This window comes from Xiphophorus maculatus, chromosome 7, assembly GCF_002775205.1.
Source record: "Xiphophorus maculatus strain JP 163 A chromosome 7, X_maculatus-5.0-male, whole genome shotgun sequence".
NCBI lineage: Eukaryota > Metazoa > Chordata > Actinopteri > Cyprinodontiformes > Poeciliidae > Xiphophorus > Xiphophorus maculatus.
In genome coordinates, this window is record NC_036449.1 from 23,615,719 (window position 1) to 23,635,264 (window position 19,546).

At 36.3% G+C, this 19,546-nt stretch overlaps 1 protein-coding gene across 2 annotated transcripts in view; it reads right to left on the reverse strand.

The window, feature by feature from the left end:
• Nucleotides 1-19,546, reverse strand: part of lrp1b (LDL receptor related protein 1B) — a 320,393-nt gene that overhangs the window by 8,691 nt on the left and 292,156 nt on the right. Inside the window, exons 80-87 of one of the 2 annotated variants that reach the window (XM_023337135.1) lie at nucleotides 18,766-18,882; nucleotides 18,338-18,511; nucleotides 15,349-15,474; nucleotides 14,331-14,495; nucleotides 5,440-5,601; nucleotides 4,763-4,937; nucleotides 3,904-4,008; nucleotides 1,873-1,986 (exon numbers count right to left, since the gene is read on the reverse strand). In XM_023337135.1, coding sequence (XP_023192903.1) covers nucleotides 1,873-1,986; nucleotides 3,904-4,008; nucleotides 4,763-4,937; nucleotides 5,440-5,601; nucleotides 14,331-14,495; nucleotides 15,349-15,474; nucleotides 18,338-18,511; nucleotides 18,766-18,882 — 1,138 coding nt within the window. The remainder of the gene's footprint in view (nucleotides 1-1,872; nucleotides 1,987-3,903; nucleotides 4,009-4,762; nucleotides 4,938-5,439; nucleotides 5,602-14,330; nucleotides 14,496-15,348; nucleotides 15,475-18,337; nucleotides 18,512-18,765; nucleotides 18,883-19,546) is intronic. The other variant, XM_023337136.1, reaches the window with a different exon arrangement.

Consider the following 19,546-nt stretch of genomic DNA (forward strand, 5'->3'; position numbering starts at 1 on the left):
AGCAAATTCACTACAGTATGATGTGACAGTGGTTCACATGTGCAACACATTATGATTCAGTCTTGCAGTGAGGTGCTTTGATCCAACAAAAACAACACACCACCTGGAGATAGAATAAGCACTATGTACATCCATATAGTGTCCACAAACAGTGTGCGTTAATTTACTAGAGTTGGTTATTCAGTTAATAAAAAGATATACATAAAAAAATGACACAAATCTCATCTCATTTGTGTTCCAATGGAATCCAATGGGTGTGATGTATGACCCTTGTTAGAAAAGGTGATGTTTAATTTCACAGTAGTCGCAGATGGGCCCGTAAAGCATGAGTGATCAGGTGGGCGCGGCAGGGTGATGAAATTATTCTAAATTACATGCAGTATCAGACTCAGAACATCAGGCTATCAAAACTAAAAATGCAGCCCCATAGACGCGGGAAATGAATCCCGCCTTTGTAGGACGAAATGTCAGTGCGGCAGGAATTTTAATAGGAGGTTGGAGGCAAGGTGGAGTTTGATCTCCTTTCCAAAGTATATTCCAAGAAAACAAACTTCCTAAAAAAATCTACGCTATTTTTAAGAAAATTACATCAATTACACGGTGTGGTATGGGAAATTATGTATGATTCAGGCCATTACCTGACATGTTTAGCTGCTAATCATGAACAGGATGTAAATACACACACTGATGCTCACATTACACATATACGGCACCATGTTTTATTTCTCCCGGGGTTCACTTGTGCACAGTGACGACTGCATGAGATGGGAAAATGGGTGGCAGTAAAGGGGCCAACAAAGATGCTGAGTCATGCAGCAACTGACAATGTAATAAGTGCTGTATTAGTTAATAACTGTTCAAGATGTAACAAATATCATGAGTGCCCAGAGTACAGTACATTCGCTTACTCTGTGTCTACCGGTGGCTCAATATAATCATAAAATCCTACTGAAAGAGTGGGTCTGGAGTATAAACAGGGCTGCAGTGAAGATTAGAATAATTTAATTTATACATTTCCCTGGTCAAATCAAAAAGAATATTTCCAGATCTTATTCCACGTCTAATTGTCTCAATGTTCCTTCTTTCCTTCCATCCATCCATTAACCCATCCATCCATCCGTGAGAAATTGATGATTGACTTTTGTATATACGTCAAAAATGGCTGAAAACATTCTGAGGCTCTGGAAGTTTTAGTTTGGAAATATAGGTTATCTGGACATTTTAAATATGTAGGAATCCTGTAACTATTTGCTTTATAATATCAGCAACCACAACCGTAAAATGCACTGTAACATCTTATATTAAAACTTCAACATTTTATCTGCTAAAACAAAGTTTTGGTGTTAGAATGCTGCAATAATAGAAGAGCAGCTAATCCAGAAAAACACTCAGCATCTTATGGTAACAGTCTACAATATTGTGCAAATAAATGCCACTTTGATTTCAAAGACCACAGTTATCTGTGGTGTTCTTTATGAGGATTTTTCTGTCTTTAATATTTATTTCTTTGCGCAGATTTTTTTCCTCAAACAAATCCAGATTTTATTTCATTTTGGTACTTTCATCTAAAAATTGTTGACCTAAAGGATTTTTAAGTGAAAAACAAAATACATAAATAAATACAAAAAAATTACATTTCTCCTAACATGGTAAGGGAAGTATTCAATGTTCCTAAACTTTATTACCAAAGAAAATAATATTTGCATTTTATGTATATATCTAGCACTTATTACTTGACAGTTTGCTAGAAGAAGGTACCAGATTTGCAAACTGTAGCGTCTGAAATGATGCTAAATGGAGTGGAGGAGGGTGAGTGTATACAAAGGAGGTGAGTGGGCTCTGAACAAAGCTGGAGAGGTGAGAGGGACCTACTTGCAGCGAGGTTTGTTAAGAGCTGTTAATGTGCACATCCCCTCATTCTGACAGAAGTAATCGCAGGGGTTGGCCAGCTCATCACAACGTTGGTTCTTGAACCCTGAAGTGCAGCTGCAAAACATTGTGTTGGGAGTGATGAAAGGGCCCAGAGAATGTATGTTGTTGAACACTTGGCTGCTTGACGAATGGAGATTGACTCACTAAATCCTTTAAGCACCTTCAGTTGTCAGACGGAGTAATACAGTGTTGCGTTTTCAGAGAGTAAATTAGGAAAATAAATCATGTGAAAACATAAATCTGCTTTTGTAAAAAAAAAGAAGAGTCTCCTCTAAAGACACGCTATTTGGAAGTCTGTTTTGCCAATTTTCAGTACCAAGGTTTCCAAAGGTTTAAAATATTATGATTTCCAATCTGCTAAAATTTTAAAAGTCTCCAGCAGTCCGACATCTTTTTATTGTTCGAGCACCGAATCTCATTTCTCCTAGTTCAGGTTGAACTTGAAGAGAACTAACTCAAGGTACCACACTACCCTTTCATTCTCTGCTGTAAAAATTATAGAAAGAAAAAATGTTGTTCATCTAGAACTACAAAACAAAACCCTTCTATTGCGGGCACATGCCTAATGGTTTCAATTATTAGGAAACTAATATAATAATTGTTAGATTTGAAAGGGAAAGATTATCAATGACATGACTTTGCCTTTCTTCCTGGGTAATAATTTTTTTAGACAAAATATAAAGCTCTGTCCTAGAAAAGTATTAAAAAAGGTCCTTACTGAAAAAAGCAAAGTGGTTACTACTATCTTATAGAATTAGAATTACAGCATCTAGACAAAAATGATCTGTACTTAGGCAACTATAATATTATGCAAGAGAATGTAAAGAAAGTTCAATATAAGCTTAAATTATTAAAGGTTTTTGTCTAACTAGACAACATTACTAGCCAATTGAGGCTTTCTTGCACTAAGAAATAGATTATTTTCAATGTTTCATAACTTGTATTTTTGCAGGGCTGTTTTTTCTTTTTTATGCGTTTAATGCATTGATTATCATCACAATTGAGTCAGCGTTACACAGCAGGGTTTTTGCATTTGGGGAGTTTGATGAAACACACATTTACTCGGAGGATTAAGGTCAAACTTTATGATTTCTTGACACCATCATATCCATCATCTCACATAATTTCAAGTCTTTGGAGCAAATAATAAACCGCATTATCAGGATCTGTTAACCTCATCGAATAAGATGGAGTAATTTGCATAGAGATTGATTCTATCCCCTGGAATTTAGAGAGAGGTGACCGCAAATTTCAATTTAACTACAGTGGACAATGAGCATTTAAAAAAAAAAAAAGAAAACTAGACAGATGGCTTTTGAAAATGAATTTCCAATTTCCTCCTTGGACAGATTTTTAACATGCAATGAATGCGATTATCGCAGAAGAAGTGTTCATTTTAAACAGCACTCTGAGTAGTCTTGACTCCTTCATGCGTGGCACTTTAGCTTTTGTCTGGTACAAGTTTTTGAGTTTCTTGGGATACTGAAGCAAAGATATAGAACTTTTTCTGTTTTTGTTGAAGGAAAAAAACCTTCTAAAGCCAGCTGCTGAAGACAGTCGCCGAGGTCTGACATGAGCTTTAAACGGCAGAGAGGAACAGCATGAGATGTTCAGAATGGCAGGCTTTGAAACAGTTTCAAATCATTTTTATCTGCCTAAACCCTTAAGCCACAGAGAGGTGTCACGCTGCACAGGGTGGTGTACTGGCACTCAGCCCCCTGCTGTTCATTGGCGCCTCAAACAGTGACATCAAATCTTCTCTCAATTTAAAGACTTTTTTTTCCTAATCCAAAAGGAGACAGTTATTTTGTTGAGTTCTTGAGGCAAAGAGAAAGATATCCCGTGATAATTTTTCCTTCTGTTCTAAAAGCCACTCTTTTTTTAGCCAGTATTTCAGTAAAACCAAGTCTGCGTAGAAAACATTCAGCTCTCTTCCCTCACACCTCTTTCACCCATTAGGCTGTAACTTACTGACAGAATGGAAGGCTGGTGTCGGGGTCCAGGTGACAGGTACCTCCATTGTAGCAATATCCATCACACAGCTGACAGCTTGGTGCAATTCTACCATTTGTGCAGCTGGAGGATGGAGAAATAATTGACTCAAGTTACAAGCAAAAAACTATATTTTAACAAGATGGGAGGAGGGAAGGAGTTCTGGGTGATTTTTGTCAAACAAATGCATAACTGTTGGAAGAGAAATCAACAAATATTTATTGACTTTGGCATACTATTGGCAAAAAGAGTAATAGCCCTTTCATGGGAAATACTAGAAGACCAAAGCTGAGTAGAAGGTTCTCAGAGCTATCGTCGATTCTCCCTTTAGAGAAAATTACTCATGTGATAAAATATCAATAACATGAATTCTATCAAATTTGGCAACCATTTATTGTGAAAATTAAAGTTATAGAGTGAATTATACAGTGAAAGGGTAAATAAATTGGAAAGGGAGGTTGGTGTGAGGTTTGATTTAATTAACTTGCTTCTTTTGATGTTATTTTGTAAGCTTTAAGTCTGTTGCAGCATTTTAGCTTGACATTTTGTTTTTGTTCTATTTTGTTATTGTGAAAAAATGGGGAAAAAATGGCAAGTTGCTAACCTGGCTTCTATTTCATTGAGATTATTAGCAGCTAACATTCTGCAACAGGGTGTGTAGACTTGAAGTTGTTCTTTTTTTAATTTAATCAAATCAATTCAGAGAGCTTACAGTCTGTGGAGGCAGTGACTGTGATATGAATTGAGAATATGCTCTGTTTCCCCATGAACGAACAAAAAATGTAAACCCCAAAGATTTCAGCAACAGAAATAATGGACTGGAGTACCAAACACTCACTTGCAAACCACGTCTAAGGTTTCCTCGTTAATAAGGCAGGGAGCCCCATGGCATCGAAGACACTTGTCCACCTCACACTTGTTCCCTTCATACCTGGCGGGACACACACATTCCACATAGCCGCTGCTGGATAACGTACAGGCCTTTGAGTTCACACAGTAGTGATGGCAGATGTCTGTTTCATATTGAGAAGCACAGAAGGAAAGGTTAGTGTATAAGCTGGTTAGATAAGAATTGTACAGGGCTTTAATGGGACTTAATTATCCACATCAAATGACATCTTAGCCACAGATGGAAACATATCTCCCCTTGGGCAAGCAGCAGTGAGAAAATACTAATGATGTGCAACTGGAATTGTTTTCCCCATTCCATTATGTCAATGCACTGCTAAAGAAAATCCATCACTGTGGAAATGAAATACCCAAAGGATGTGAGATGGAAGAACTCTAATTCTGTTTATCTGCAAATTGAAGCAAATGTAGTGTCTGTGGAAAGATAACTCTTTGGGCAATTGCTTTTGTTTAACACTAAATGTGTGCTAAAACTATATTTTTTTTCTCTGAGTTTCATCCCGGGTAGCTGAATACAGATTAATGCTTTGTGTGATTACAAGGGAATGTCAGTTATGTAAACCACAGGTTTCCAGAACAATCCACGAGTTGAAATGAAGAACTCACGGTAAAGACAGCGATCCCCGGTGTACTCTGCCATACAGCGACACACAGGCTGATTTCCCTGAGTGACGTCACATGTTCCCCCATTAAGACAATAATTGTCACAAATCCGCTTCTCACAGAAAGGCCCGGAGTATCCAATAGGACAACGGCATGTAGGCTTCCCTGTGAAAAAACACAGTCAAAGTTGTACAGATCAACGCCAATTGTACACACAGTTATGATTTGGGTTGTTATAGTCCTCAATTTCCCTTTTTCTAAATGGGCTTGCAAAATCATACCCCTTTAATTATTTCACACCTACCATAAACATCTGTTTTGTGTTTTAATTGAGATTTTATATGACACACAATGTATTTTTTCTTCCACAAACCAAATTACAATTGGAAACTTCATTTTCCCATCTGTAATCTGTTTGATTGTCCCTGCTGAAGAAAAGCACTCTGACACCATGATGCTTCCAGTGACTTGTTTCATGTGATGTGCAGCGTTACCATTTCACTCATAACATTATTCATGTACTAAAAAAAGTACAGCTCTGATATAGAGTGGGTTTTTTTCTCACATGTTTGTTGAGTTCTCTGTGTGGTTTGTGGAAAACTGCAAATGGACTTCTTATGGCTTTCTGTTATTAGTGACTTAACATTCTTTCATAAAAGTCAAATTTCTGCAGTGCATAAATCATAGTTGTCTAGTCAATAAATTCTTCAAACAGAGATTTGGATCTATGAGGCTTCTCTAGAGTTAAACCTCCTCCATGGACTACGACTTTGCAATTTCCATCCAAGAGTTTTTAATCATTTGACAATTTTCCTAGGTATTTTGTGAAGAATCAAATACCTAGGAATACCTAACAAATATACGCAACTCCTCACTGTGTATGATAAACACACCTCAAAAGTATTCTTGTTGTCGGCGAATTCAAAAATCGGACAGTGGAAGTAGACTAGTTGCAGCAAAATATCAACACTGCTAGGTGAGCACATTTCTGCATATAACATGCCCACAAACTTCTCATCAATCACACAACAAATCACCCAGAGCTCTGTGCAAAATAGTTTGGGGGTTGAGAAAGGGAGGAAAAAGCCTCTCTACAAACTAGATAACACAATATTTACGTAGTCGTGCAATTACATCAATGAGAGGGAATTTCAATGCTTTGGATGAAGCATGGAAGAGGCTTTACCATGGAACTTTTGCAAAGAAACTACACATCTGTTTTTATGGAGCCAATTGTGTTAATAACAACTGTGCCATCTCTAACTAAAATATTTTGCATGGGAGTTTATTTTCATAACATTCAAGTCTGGGGCAAAATTGAAAGCAAAGAAGTCATGTAAAAGTTATTCAAGGAACTGCCTTGTGGTCTGTTCTGGTTAATATTTATGTGAATCTCGAGGCATCCACTGATTGGCAGCTATGGTATCAAGAGGACGTATGCTGTTTGACACGTCGTCCAGACCGATCCAATTTTTAATTCAGCCAGAAACAGCATGCATATAATTGCTAAAATGACTTCACATTCTGGCCACAGATTTATTCCTTGTCAGATATGGCTGGCATATTTCCAACAGGGAGGTGATTCTGGAGGCCTCCTAATCATGTCTCCAGATGATTTTTAGATTCCACATTCAGAGCCCAGATCATTTTGACTACATTTTGGTAATCCTAAAAAGTTTCACCTAAAACTCAGATAATTTTGTATCTGGGTCATTAATTTATATGTATGATTATCTAAATGACTGACGGGTATGCCTTAGTGGATATTCAGGTATGAGCCAATTAGAGTAAAGCAATGTGTATCTGAAAATGACTCAATAGAGGAGTAAGAATTTTTTATAATGAGCAGCAGGAGTTACATTAACATATGTAATAAAGGTGCCAATGATACAGTTAAATATGTTATGTTAGATTAAATATTCAGCATTTTAAAATATCCAATCTTGATCATTATGGTGAATCCCCTGGTTGGCTGAAAACAGAAATAATTGAATATGTTGAGTAACTATTAAATGAAGTCCACATTTGTAGTTTAGTCTTGGAAAAATTGAATTTATCCGTGAAAGAATCAGAGTTTGATAGAGAACATTTGTGAAGATTAGTAGCTATCATAAAGACTAAGGAACATACCAGGCAGGTCAGGGAAAACACTGTGGAGAAGATTTAAACAGGGCTAGGTTACAGAATAACATATAAAGCTTTGAACATCTCACAGAGCTCTATTCCATTCATCATTAGAAAATAGGAATAATGACACAATGGGAAACTCACCAACTGACAGACCAGGCAATGGGAGCATTATTCATAGAAGAAGTTAAGAAGTCCATTGCAACTCTGGACTAGCTGCAGCTATCCACAGCTAAGAGAGGACACTTAGTCTTACATTACAAATCTGGGCTTTATGGAAGAGTCACAGAAAGAAGCTATGAGAAGTTCTGTTTAAATTAAGTCTAGAGTATGAGGGCTCAAAACAAATGAGACCAAAAAAAAGCCCTTTGTCTTCCAAGAAAAAATCCATTCTTGGAGAAAAACTAACACATCACATCATCTCCATGGTGATACACGTTTGTGGCAGCATCATGCTGTTGAGAGGATTTTTCCCAGAGGGAAGAAAAATCCAGGTAATGATAAGAAGAATGGAGCTAAATACAGGACAATCTTTGACAAAAAGATGTAGAGTGAGGTTTATTTTCCAGCAGGACAATGACTGCAAACGTACAGCCAGAACTGCAAGAGAATAGTTTAGAATTAGATTTAACAAAGTAGTATCGCTTCTCCCATTGCTGAGTTCCCTAAGATATCCACTGAGTAACTTCAATGAATAAATAAAACCTGTTTGCTTTAACTAAAATTGAACGAGACACAGACACACCAACAGTTTATGTTAAAGTGAGTTAAAGTTTGTACACTAGCTTTGTTGTTCTAATGTTTTCTACCTACTGAGCATTTTGTGCCATTTGTAAAATAAAAAGATAAAGCAAAAACTATGCATTGTCATTAGAAATACCTTACATTGTTCTAACATATCTACATTACCTGCTCTAATAATTCGTTTCAAAAGTTGATTGAAAAAAATATACATGGAAAAGTGTTTTGTCTACTTGAATTTGTTATTTCATTAGTATGCTATTTATTTGCATTTTTTCCATTTTAGTCTTTAAAACATCACATAGCTGTATTTTTGTCTGTCTCATAACATCATTTGTAATTATTAAGTAAAATGTTATTAAGAGTTGCTCAGCACTTATGTAGTCTCTTTACAAAATAAAATTTCTTATGTGGTTTCTTTTTACTTTTACTTGAGCAAAAATATGTTGAAGTAGTGCTACTTTTACTTGAGTAAAATTTTTGGGGTGTTCTATTTCCATCTTGATATTAGAATAATTTTTCTATTCAGAATATTGTCCAGGAAGTAAAGAAGTGGCTACAAGATAAATGGCTCTGTCTCAAACATTTCAAAAGCCATTATTCTAGCTAAATAAATGTGGATTGTGAAGTTACATACTGGTGTAGCATGACATAAATGAAGGCTTGTATCCATAACAACGTGGTAGTCCACAATGCGAGAAGTTATCAAGTACTACCTGCTGATGATTGTCCATTGTTGAATGGAGGAGCAGGCTTTGTGAAAGTTGAAAAGTAAGAAAGACTGCATGTAGAGCTAACATGCAGCCTTCTTACATTACTAAATAGAAAGGCACTTATATAGAGGCATGTACACAAATGAATATATGAACCTATTTGAACAATGATTTAATATATGGGAGAAACTTATCTGATATACTATATATATGTATATACACATTTCTACACCCTGTACCTATACACCATATACACCCTGTATACTGCAAAGTTGTGTCAACCAACACAATTAAACAACATCCAGAGCCTCAAGGAACCCGAGGCACGTCTCATCCACCCACTGGGTCTTGCCACGCAGGACCATGGTGACCTCAGCACCAGAGATTGGAGAGGCTGACTCAAAGTCCCTAGCCCACACTTTCTCACTGGAAGGCAAGTTTGCGATGATCTTAAAGTACTCTGTCCACTGACCCACAATATCCCGAGTTAAGGCCAGCAGCACATCATTCTAAACAGTGTTGGTGTTTAGGATGGTGTGGTTGATTGATTGATTGCACTGTTTCCTCCTTCTGAGTTACCAGAAGGCAGACCAGAAAAACTAACTCAAACCAAGTTGGACCCAAATGAAAACGTAATTATCCACTTGTAAAATAATGGGTTTAGTGTCATTTAGCACATTTTTTGGACAGCTTAGTTAAAACATCCAATACACCCTGACTTAATATTAAGCTTGGTCTGTGGAATCAAGAAATCTCTTAAACAGAACCCTTCTGACAAACTAAAGTAGGATAAAATAGCTCAAAACATATTATGCAATAACCCCCTCCTGACAAATCCCATTTGTCTGTAAAATGTGTAACAATGCAATTTTTTTTAAGTTTTATTGGTTCTGGTGGCCTTTATTTGATAGTGAACTGACAGGAAAGTGGTTAATGAGAGAAGGGAGAAGACATGCGGCAAAGACCAAGTCGAGGATTAAGGTCTCCTTATGTGGGTTGTGTTTAACCCCTGCACCACCACAGCACTCCAATACAATGCCATTTCTAAGGCTTTTGTGTGAACCAGAAGGATCATTAGCAATGAAGACACATTCCAGGATATTTCAGCCAAACAAATTTACTCCAAGTGCTATTACGATTTATCCAGGAGGTCACAAGAGAACCCACAACAATATCTAAGACATCACATGCATCATTTAAAGTCATTGTTCATCATACAACGAAAAGATACTGTGTAAAAATGGTATCCCTGATAAGGTTTCTAAGGTGTGAAAACTACTGCTGATGTTAGCCAAAAACAAAAACATGAGCTGGAGTACTATTTTTGGGAGTGAAAGTCCAGATTTCAATCTGACTGAGATGCTGTAGTATGAACTTAAAATAGCAGGTCATCCTTATCCAGCAAAGAGAAGTGGATCAAAATTCATCCACATAGATGTAAACTATTCATTGCCAGATATCGTAAACACTAGCTGGCAGTTGTTACCCCCTAAGGTGGCTGAAACAGTTATTAGATTTAGGGGACAATTAATTTTTAAGATAGGAATCGGAAGAGTTTGGATAGTGTTTACCACTCTTAATAGATTAAATAATCATCTAAAATGTGTTTTATGTTTGCTCAGGGTATCTTTGACTGATGCTAAAATTTGCTTAAAAAACTGAAATATTTACTTGTAACAAAAAAATAAAAACAAAAGAAGAAGAAACTACAAGGGAGCAATTACTTTTTCACAGCAATGTGTTGTTCTTTGGTAGGTTGCCTCAGACTACAGATAAAGAATATAAAGCCTGCAGGGCTTTTTTTTTTTCTTACTAAAAAAAGCAAAAATGAGAACGAATAAGGCAAGCCAGATATCAGTATAAGATGATGAATTTGTTGCAAATAGTCACATCTGCTGCAGCTCCATACGTGAACTTGTTAATTTATTCTGGTGAAATAGATTTTGGCTTTGCAAGCGCAGAATTTGCTCTTAGTCACTTCCTGCACATGTGGCTGATCCCCCAAAGACCCACAAACAGAACCTCCAGAGACCCTAATTTTCTCTCTTCTTGGCCAGACTCCCTGGGGTGCGGATCAGCCCCGCAGAGTGATATCTTTGCAGCAAAGGCAAAAAAGCAACCAGTTCTTCCAGGAGCAGGCTTCAATCAAACATTACCCAGCTAAGACCTTTGAGATATGGACACACGGAGATAGGACTGAGAGCCCTTGTACTACACCCCTTACATCCAGATTATGGTTCTGGTTTTCTTCATCAGCATCTACAAGTAAATTCAGCTCAGGTAATTCAAGTCAGTGTATTTATAATTTATACCAAATGATCCAGTTTATAGAAATACACTAGTTTTCCTATAAATAGAGTCAAAGTAAATTGCAATGGAATAAACGAACGACAACACCTTCTATCAATTACAATGTATAAAATTGATGTTCCATTTTTCTTGTAATCTATATTTTATCCAATAAAAAGGGGGGGGATAAACTCAGTTCTGCAAATTTCTGCAAAAATAAATAAAAACAATATTCTACTATCCCAGATTCAATTGATTTTACTTGGCCTCATGTCAAATCCAGTTACCTGAACACATCCCCAAGCAGCATTTGCCTTTCCTTTACACTACCCTGGGAATAATGGGTGGAAAAGGAGGCATTGAATAGGAAATGATATACAAGTAAAAAGCCTTTCACTTTGGATCATTGTCACAGTTCTCGAGACTATAAGGACTGCAGGCAACAGACTGCTCTCATGTCAAATCCAGTTACCTGAACACATTCCCAAGCAGCACTGCAAAAATAAATAAAAACGATATTCTACTATCTCAGATTGAAGCACTGCTTCAGTCTGTGTTGAACTTGAATCTAGACAGGGCATATGGTAGCTCTGCATACCATATGCAGATACCTAATAGGTGAGATGGTGATACGCATCCAAAAATCAGAAGCCACAAAAATTTCTGTGGCGTAAAAAGACCCAGAGGCAAACCACGCTAACAAGAGAGTTACAAAGGTAGATGGTAATCTGTTGCTATTAAAAACTGAAACAAACTTTTTGTACTGAGTTTCAAAAAAAGAAACGAGAATAAAAGCTGCAAGATTAATTTAGTTGGCTATAACCTCTGCTTTGATTTCAATTTAATGTATGCATCTTTTCCTCTTTGAAAACTTCTCAAAGCATAAATACCTTGCTTGCCCCATTGATGCTGTAAAATAAACAAAAAAGAAAGAAAGAAAAAGAGAAAACTTAAAGCATCCTTGCTGCCAAAGCTAAAATTTCTATGCTTATACACAAAATAAATCAAAGACATGGGAGTTAAAATTCAATGTCACCTTGTGTGTTTATAGATAAATCTGTAGATATTCCAGCCTCTAATTGATGCCAAGCTCACTTCTGGTCCATTTTAATCACTAAAGCTGGAGATTTAGGGATATCTATTTTACTTTAATCTCTCTTCCTCTTTTCATGTTTGGTCACTCTTTCCAGTTAATATTTCTCAGCCTCAGCTCAGTGCAGACAAAAATCACTAAACATTTAAAGGACCGGTGTTGCAATATTTATTTTCCTCACAGCTGTCTTTTCATGATCAGAAATCCATTTTAACTAGGAATGCAGCATTTTCATTTAAAGGTGAAAGAAAGCCGTGCACGATAATGTGAGATGAAAGGTGATGAATGGTATGCCATTTTGATAGTCAAATTCAGTGTTGCTCAAAGAGATGAAGGCATTAATCCAGCTCTTCTAAGGTTATCTTTTCTAAGTCAACACATTCTTCAAAAAGGGAAGATTAATAAAATCTCAAAAACATTTGCTTACTTTATTTTTTGTAAGGATTAAAAGAAAAATAAACTCTTTACTAAACATATTCAGAACATTAAAATAAAATGCTGTAAAGGCTATTACATAAATTACTCATTTATGTTCAAACAAATGCCAAGGCTTCAAATTACATTTGCTGGTTGTCATTCAGCCATTACATACCTCCATTTAATGAATTCTAGCAATCTTAATAGCGCTGTTCACTGAAAGAACATAAATGTGGAAACATAATCCACATCTTGTGAACTAAAGCCCTTCTATCATGTTTGTATGTTTCTTTTTTTAACAAATTAAGATTTTTAATTTTTCTGAAGAATGCAACAGGAAAAATATACAAGTTTGTAAAGCAAAGTTAGATTCTTTCATTTAACTTTACATCATGATGCATTTTGACAACAAAAGATTTCCTTCTGCTTTTCATTAAATTGTTGGACAGACATGTTATTTTTCATCTTTCAGAATACTATAAAATAGACCTTTACTGGATAGAAAGTTGATCGCTTAGACTGTTGCAACTGCGAACCTGAAAACAAAATTGCTCACCTGGCTGGCAAAAAAAGCGCAAATTTGGATTCAGAAGACGGCGGTTCCTCAGAAGACACATTTGTGTGACTGCTATTATTAAGTTTGTATGAAAAACTGGGTTGATAATGTTAAACCCCAAATACGTATTGCATATTTATCTTTTGTGAATGACACCTTTCTATAGGTAGAGCAGATTGCATCTCAATAAATATATTACTAATGGAATTGTTGACATAAAATCCACAAATATAAGAAAATAAAAAAACCTGTCAATGATGAGGTGATGTGACATACAACATACTGTATATACAATTTAAAAAAAAAAGAATAAAACCATCAGTTATCCTCAATTCTCACAACACAAGACTCCACTGCTGAAGTAAAGAACTAGTTGGAGCTCAGTTAAAGTTCCCAGCAAAAACATCTACATACATGTAGCTTTACATTAAAGCAGAGCTGGTCATAAGTTATTCTTCACTACTTTTCATATATATTTCATAAAGTCAGCTTTCTTTATGTTTGAACCCTCAAAAAATGCTTTTTTGATATGTAAAGATATGGAATGATAACATTTTCATTAATAACACTGTAAGAAAATAGTGTTATTAATGAGATATTCTGGCACTACGACAGTTTATATCCTTCTTTAATTGTAATACAGTTTCTTACTTCTTCCTACTCCTTTTCGAGCATGTTAAGATTACTGTTGTACAAAAATATGTCTTTTGCATTCCTTGTTGTTGTGCATGATTTTATACTACTATCATGTTCAAAATAAAGTTTTGTTTCATTTCACTGAAACCACTGTAAAACCATACAAAGCATTCAGAAATACTGTGCATGTTTCCATAAGTACCTAGCACATAGTATGAACAGATAAATATGAATTAAGTTGCAAAATCTGCAACCCTGCAGAGATGAACGGGAATATTTGAATAGAAATCATGGCCCACTGCACATATTTTAACAGACTTACCCAGTGGTGAACCCATGCAGGTGCCTCCATTCAAGCAGTAGTCTGTGCAGTGGTTCACCTCGCAGCGCTCCCCAGAAAAGTCGGGCCAGCAGTAGCACCTCCAGTCTCCTTTCTCATTGGCCAAGCAACGACCTCCATTTTCACAAGGGGGGCGGCAGAGTTCACCTGCACAACAGCAGAACTCCCTTTACTTCGGGTTCAGGGGTGTGCTGCAGTCACATCACATCAACCGGAGGGGTGTGCAGGTAAAGTTTGAAAAGCTACTTTCACAGAGGTGTGAAGCCGAAGTAGAATCCCAGCAGGAGGGCGATTTAATCAACCTAAGTGTTCACAATGCCTCATACAGAAGTGATATTACTGTCATAAAACCGCTGCTAAAATATAATTTGCTCATTTTACTGTGTTTAGTGGGAGAAAAAAAAAACTTATAATATTTCACAAAGTCCCTTGCAATGCCTTTTTACATTTTGTTAAACCACAAACTTAACTATTAGATAGGCATGTCACATATCTGGACTTCTTAAGAGAGTGGCATGAACGAAACAATTGTTAAAAGAAAGAAATGATACTTGTTTTCAGTTTGACCCCCAAGTGTACAGACAAAGCTACAATGAAATGGTTCAGAATGAAGCAAATTCAAGAGTTAGAAAGAGCCAGTCTAAGTCCAGACCTAAATACAATTCAAAACCTGTGGTAGCACAGGACATACATCCAATCCGACGGAGTTTGAGATTATTTTCAAAGAAATGTCTGCTTTTAGATGGAGAGTTTGGAGGGAAATGAATATATGTGCATACCACACTTTTAAAATTTTGATTTACAAAAGCAAATAGAAAGAAAGGAAAACTGTATTTTTTTAGTCCCTCTCCATGTGTATGCATTATTTGTTGTTGGTCTAGCACGCAGAACATTTATGATCTACTGTATGTTTGTGGTAGCAATATGTAGAAAAGATAAACAACGGTCATAATCCCTTATGCAAGGCAGAGGATTTTAGGATAATTATAGCCTACAGCACCTGAATTGTTGATGTCATTACAGGTGCCATTGACCAGAACTTTTCCCTCTGGACAGATACATCTGGCCCCGGTTGGGTTTGGCAGACACATGAAATCACAAGACATCCTCAAGCAGGGATTTGATGCTGTGGAGAGAAAAGACAAAAAATATCCTTAAAAAAGAGCTAACAAGGTAATTTAGTTAGTTAGCAAGCAGAAATACTTGTTTGTTTGAGGAAAGTATGGCTCTTTTTTTTCTAAAATGAAGCAATGAATTCAAAGTGCTTTAATGTTTGGTTTGAAGAGTGGATTTTTTTCTTCAAGCAAGGAGAGGTGCTGGCTAGATTATGCATGCGTAGGACTTCACACTGAAACATCAACAACTTTGAAATGTGAAAACAATTTCCTTTCATCAGGATGATTTGTAGATTTTTCAAGTGCTCCTCTTAGTTCCACCTACAGCCCCCCAAAAATAAAAAAAATAAAAAATTTATGTACTGGAAGCATTCCTTAAAGATCCAGAATAAATTCCAGCAAAAGTTAAAAATGTATTAATTAAAGGTATGTGGTAAACAGATTTGAAAGCTGAGGCAAGAGGAAAGGAATCAAACATGTCCAAACTACATTCATCATGCAGACAATGTTAAAAATCTCAAACCACTTTATATTCAGATCTTGACCTGAAGTTGTGGCATCACATTTTCTCTCCTTCCAACAGCTACAACAACAATACAGTTAGCAAACCATAAGTATGCTAACATCGAGGGCACAGAGCAATGACGAAAGAACTGTTTCCTATTTAAATTGTTGTTAGGAGGTTTTTGCTGAGGATATCAAGCCTTTCCTTCACAGTTCAGTGCAACCTGAGTGCATCGTCTGCCCACAGACTTGCACATTTTGCACTACATGGCTGGCCTAATGAGTCTCTGGGGAATGAGGAGCTGCCCTGTAAAAAGAAAACTGACCAAGACTGAGCTCTCTTATGTTCTTCAACCATTAACACCAAAGATGTAACAAATACCAGGCACGGGTTTACCGCATGAAGTGAGAGGAAGGACAAGGCTGTATTGATTGGCTGCGTACCAAAGTTTCGAGATTTTTTTAGGCTTCATATCTGCGACAAAATATTGTATTTGACTCAAGTTCAATCAATAATTGCAACAACAAAAAAATGGCTTAAGCCTCATCAAATCAAAAAACACTTCCAGATTTGGAAAAGGGAAAGATTGTGTAGAAGGCTAGGTCTTGCTGATGGAGCATAGAGAAAAAGAGAAGAGGTTTCATCATCAACAAGCCAAGAATGTTACAAGTCTTCAACTTAGTTTACGACATTTTTATTGTTTGGTAGTTACACACAAGAATATTCTGAACATATTTGCTGGATTAATTTAAATAAGGCCAAATGTGTAGTTCTATGACAGAGTTGAATAAAGATGATTTTCTTTGCATGATATCCTGGTGAAATAGCCTTAAAATATATTAAGAAACAAATGTAAATTGACACAGGGTCACAATTATACATTATAGGATTTAATTAAACATAGTTAAAATCTAAACTTTTCATACCTCTGGTGGGTTTAGATTTCAAATCATTTTAATTCAAACTAACAGTTTTAATCAGACAGAAAATGAAATAAAATATATTCTGTAACATTAAGACATTCATTTACATTTTATAAAAAAATGGCAGGTCAAAAATTATTTATTCTATTCTCAATAATCAGTGGAATATTATTTTTTCTTAATTTCAGGAATCAAGACACTTCTTATAATTGCTAACCAGCTTTTTTATGTTTGAAGTTGGAAGGTCTCTTTGCCACCACAATCTGCACTTCAACCACACTTTTTCTTGCCATCAGCAAACCTCTGCCATAATTCTAACTCGATTTTTGACAGTTCTTCCAGGCAGACTTGGCAGTCATTTCAACTGGTTGATGCCCTGTCATGAACCCAGCTTGTGATCATAGTTCACAAATGTTCAGAACTGTTAAGGTCAGCGCTTCAAAAAAAGGCTCAATGTTAGTCTGCTTTATTAATTCAATAACAACTTTTGCCATATGTTTGGGATAATTTCCCAGCTGGAATACTTAGCTCAAGAAAGGTTTCTACCACCTGACACAAACTGTCACCCTCAGATGAAGGAAAATACATTGATCAGGAACAATCCTGAAACCATTAAGGCTCAAGAATACCATGACCAGGAAACTGCTGAAACACCAGTGTCAAGATAAATATGGACCTCAGTGACTTAAAGTATATTTGGAGAAGTGTAGCTGAGTCTTTAAAGTTTACAAATGCAATATGTACTGTGAAGCATGGGGAAGGTAGTATAAATATGTCCATTATTGTGGTGCCAAATGGTACTGGTGCACTGCACTAGGCGAATAAAATAATGTGAGATCAACAACTATTGGTCGAAAGTTGAACGTTATTGGGTGCTTTAACAGGTGGTAAGAACCACAAAGATAGTTTTAGCATTGATAAAGCAATATGTAAAGCCCTGATCTCAACTATACAGACAATGTACACGATTCTGTCTCTGTGCTCTGAAATCAGGCAATTTACATTATTTCTACCAATTCTGCTAGAGGATTAATTAAGCTAGAGCGTTTCTGATGGCTACGAAAACATGTGGTCATGGTGCAACTTGCTAATGGACATTAGACAACAATATTGGTTAGCCTTTATGTATACTATCCAATGTAGATGAGAGAAAACCCACAATAAATACATTTTATAATGATAGGTGTAATGTGTAAATGAATATTTAGATGAAGGGCTGATTAACATGCAGAACATAGTCTGTATTTAAAAATCTGTGAGATTTTCTGGTTCTTATTTAACTTTAATTTATCTGTAGGTATTTCATTAATACACAGTTGTCTATTTTTTCTTTTGGATATTTTTACATTAAATGGGGTATATTTTGTTATTCTGCTGCTCTAACAAGTGAATTTCCCCACTGTGGGAATGATAAAGGACTACTCTATTTAAATCAGGAGGACTTACCATCTTGCTGTTTGTAACGGTGAGCGACAAAAACATTGGTGGGCCTCTCCACCCCCAAATAGAGAATCTCCACCGCCTGTTTGCCGTACTTGTGAATCTTGAACAGCTCATGTTTTAGTCCAGTTCCATAGATGTAGTCCTCAAATAAATCAATTCTGTATGGCTGAGAAATTCCTGAAGATACAGCAGTGAAAGTGAAATTCAGAATACCGAGGATGCTGAATGTTTGTATCCTGTGACTCAGAAAATAAAAGAAACAATGTTGTGGAGGGCAGATTGATCTTAATACAACCTAGCCTTCTGAGACTCACAGGCAATACTGCTGCAATTATTTGATAAGAAGTTGTGCTGCACAAATACCGTGGGTTTAAATGAAAAAAAAAAAACAAAATACTTGTACTTTGTTTTTTTTTCTCTTTGGGGTTTACCGTGTCTGTCGCTGATTGTCACAAGGGGGTCCGAGCCATCCAATCTCATGCTCCCTATCTGTGAGAGCTCAGGATCAGCCCAGTAAATACGCTGGTTGAAGTAATCAATTGCCAGCCCTGTGGGAGGATGAAGGTAAGCAATTTATTTACCTGACAAATTAAACTGAAATCATTGTAAAATCCTTCAACGCAGGAGACCTTCAGGTCAAGAAAGTTAGATTTGTTGTAGAAGAAGAAGCTGCGTATTTTAAAATCCAATCTTTGTGCTTGTATAGAACATTTCAGCTGTGAACTGAGGTTTGATGGTGGATTTTGGCCATTCAAATTCTTTCACTTTCTCTCAAAACTCTAAGTAGAAAACCGAGGACGCCGCTTAGGCATGTAAATTAATCTTTGTGTTTTTCTTCTCAGCTCTCTTATGATGAATTTCTCTCCTTGTGACCGAGACAGAGCATTGGTCTCTTGAATTAAAGGAGGCCAAAGCAGCTTTTCAAAACTAGATCAGCACTAAGAGGCTCCCTCTAGACCTTCAGACACCAACTAAGTGGCTGTTAACTACTCCTTACTTGGTCTTTGTTTTGTACTGACTTCAGTGGTGATGTTAGAAAAATATATATATATTTAAAATAGCTTTAGGATTATACTACATAATAAGAAAAAAATTATTGTCTGGCATTTTAACCAAAAGATATTAAGCTTTTATTTTCATCCCTCAGATTCATTGACACCCCTGCAAAAGATTTGTATAAAGGACTAAATAAATTAATCTTTTATTGCAATA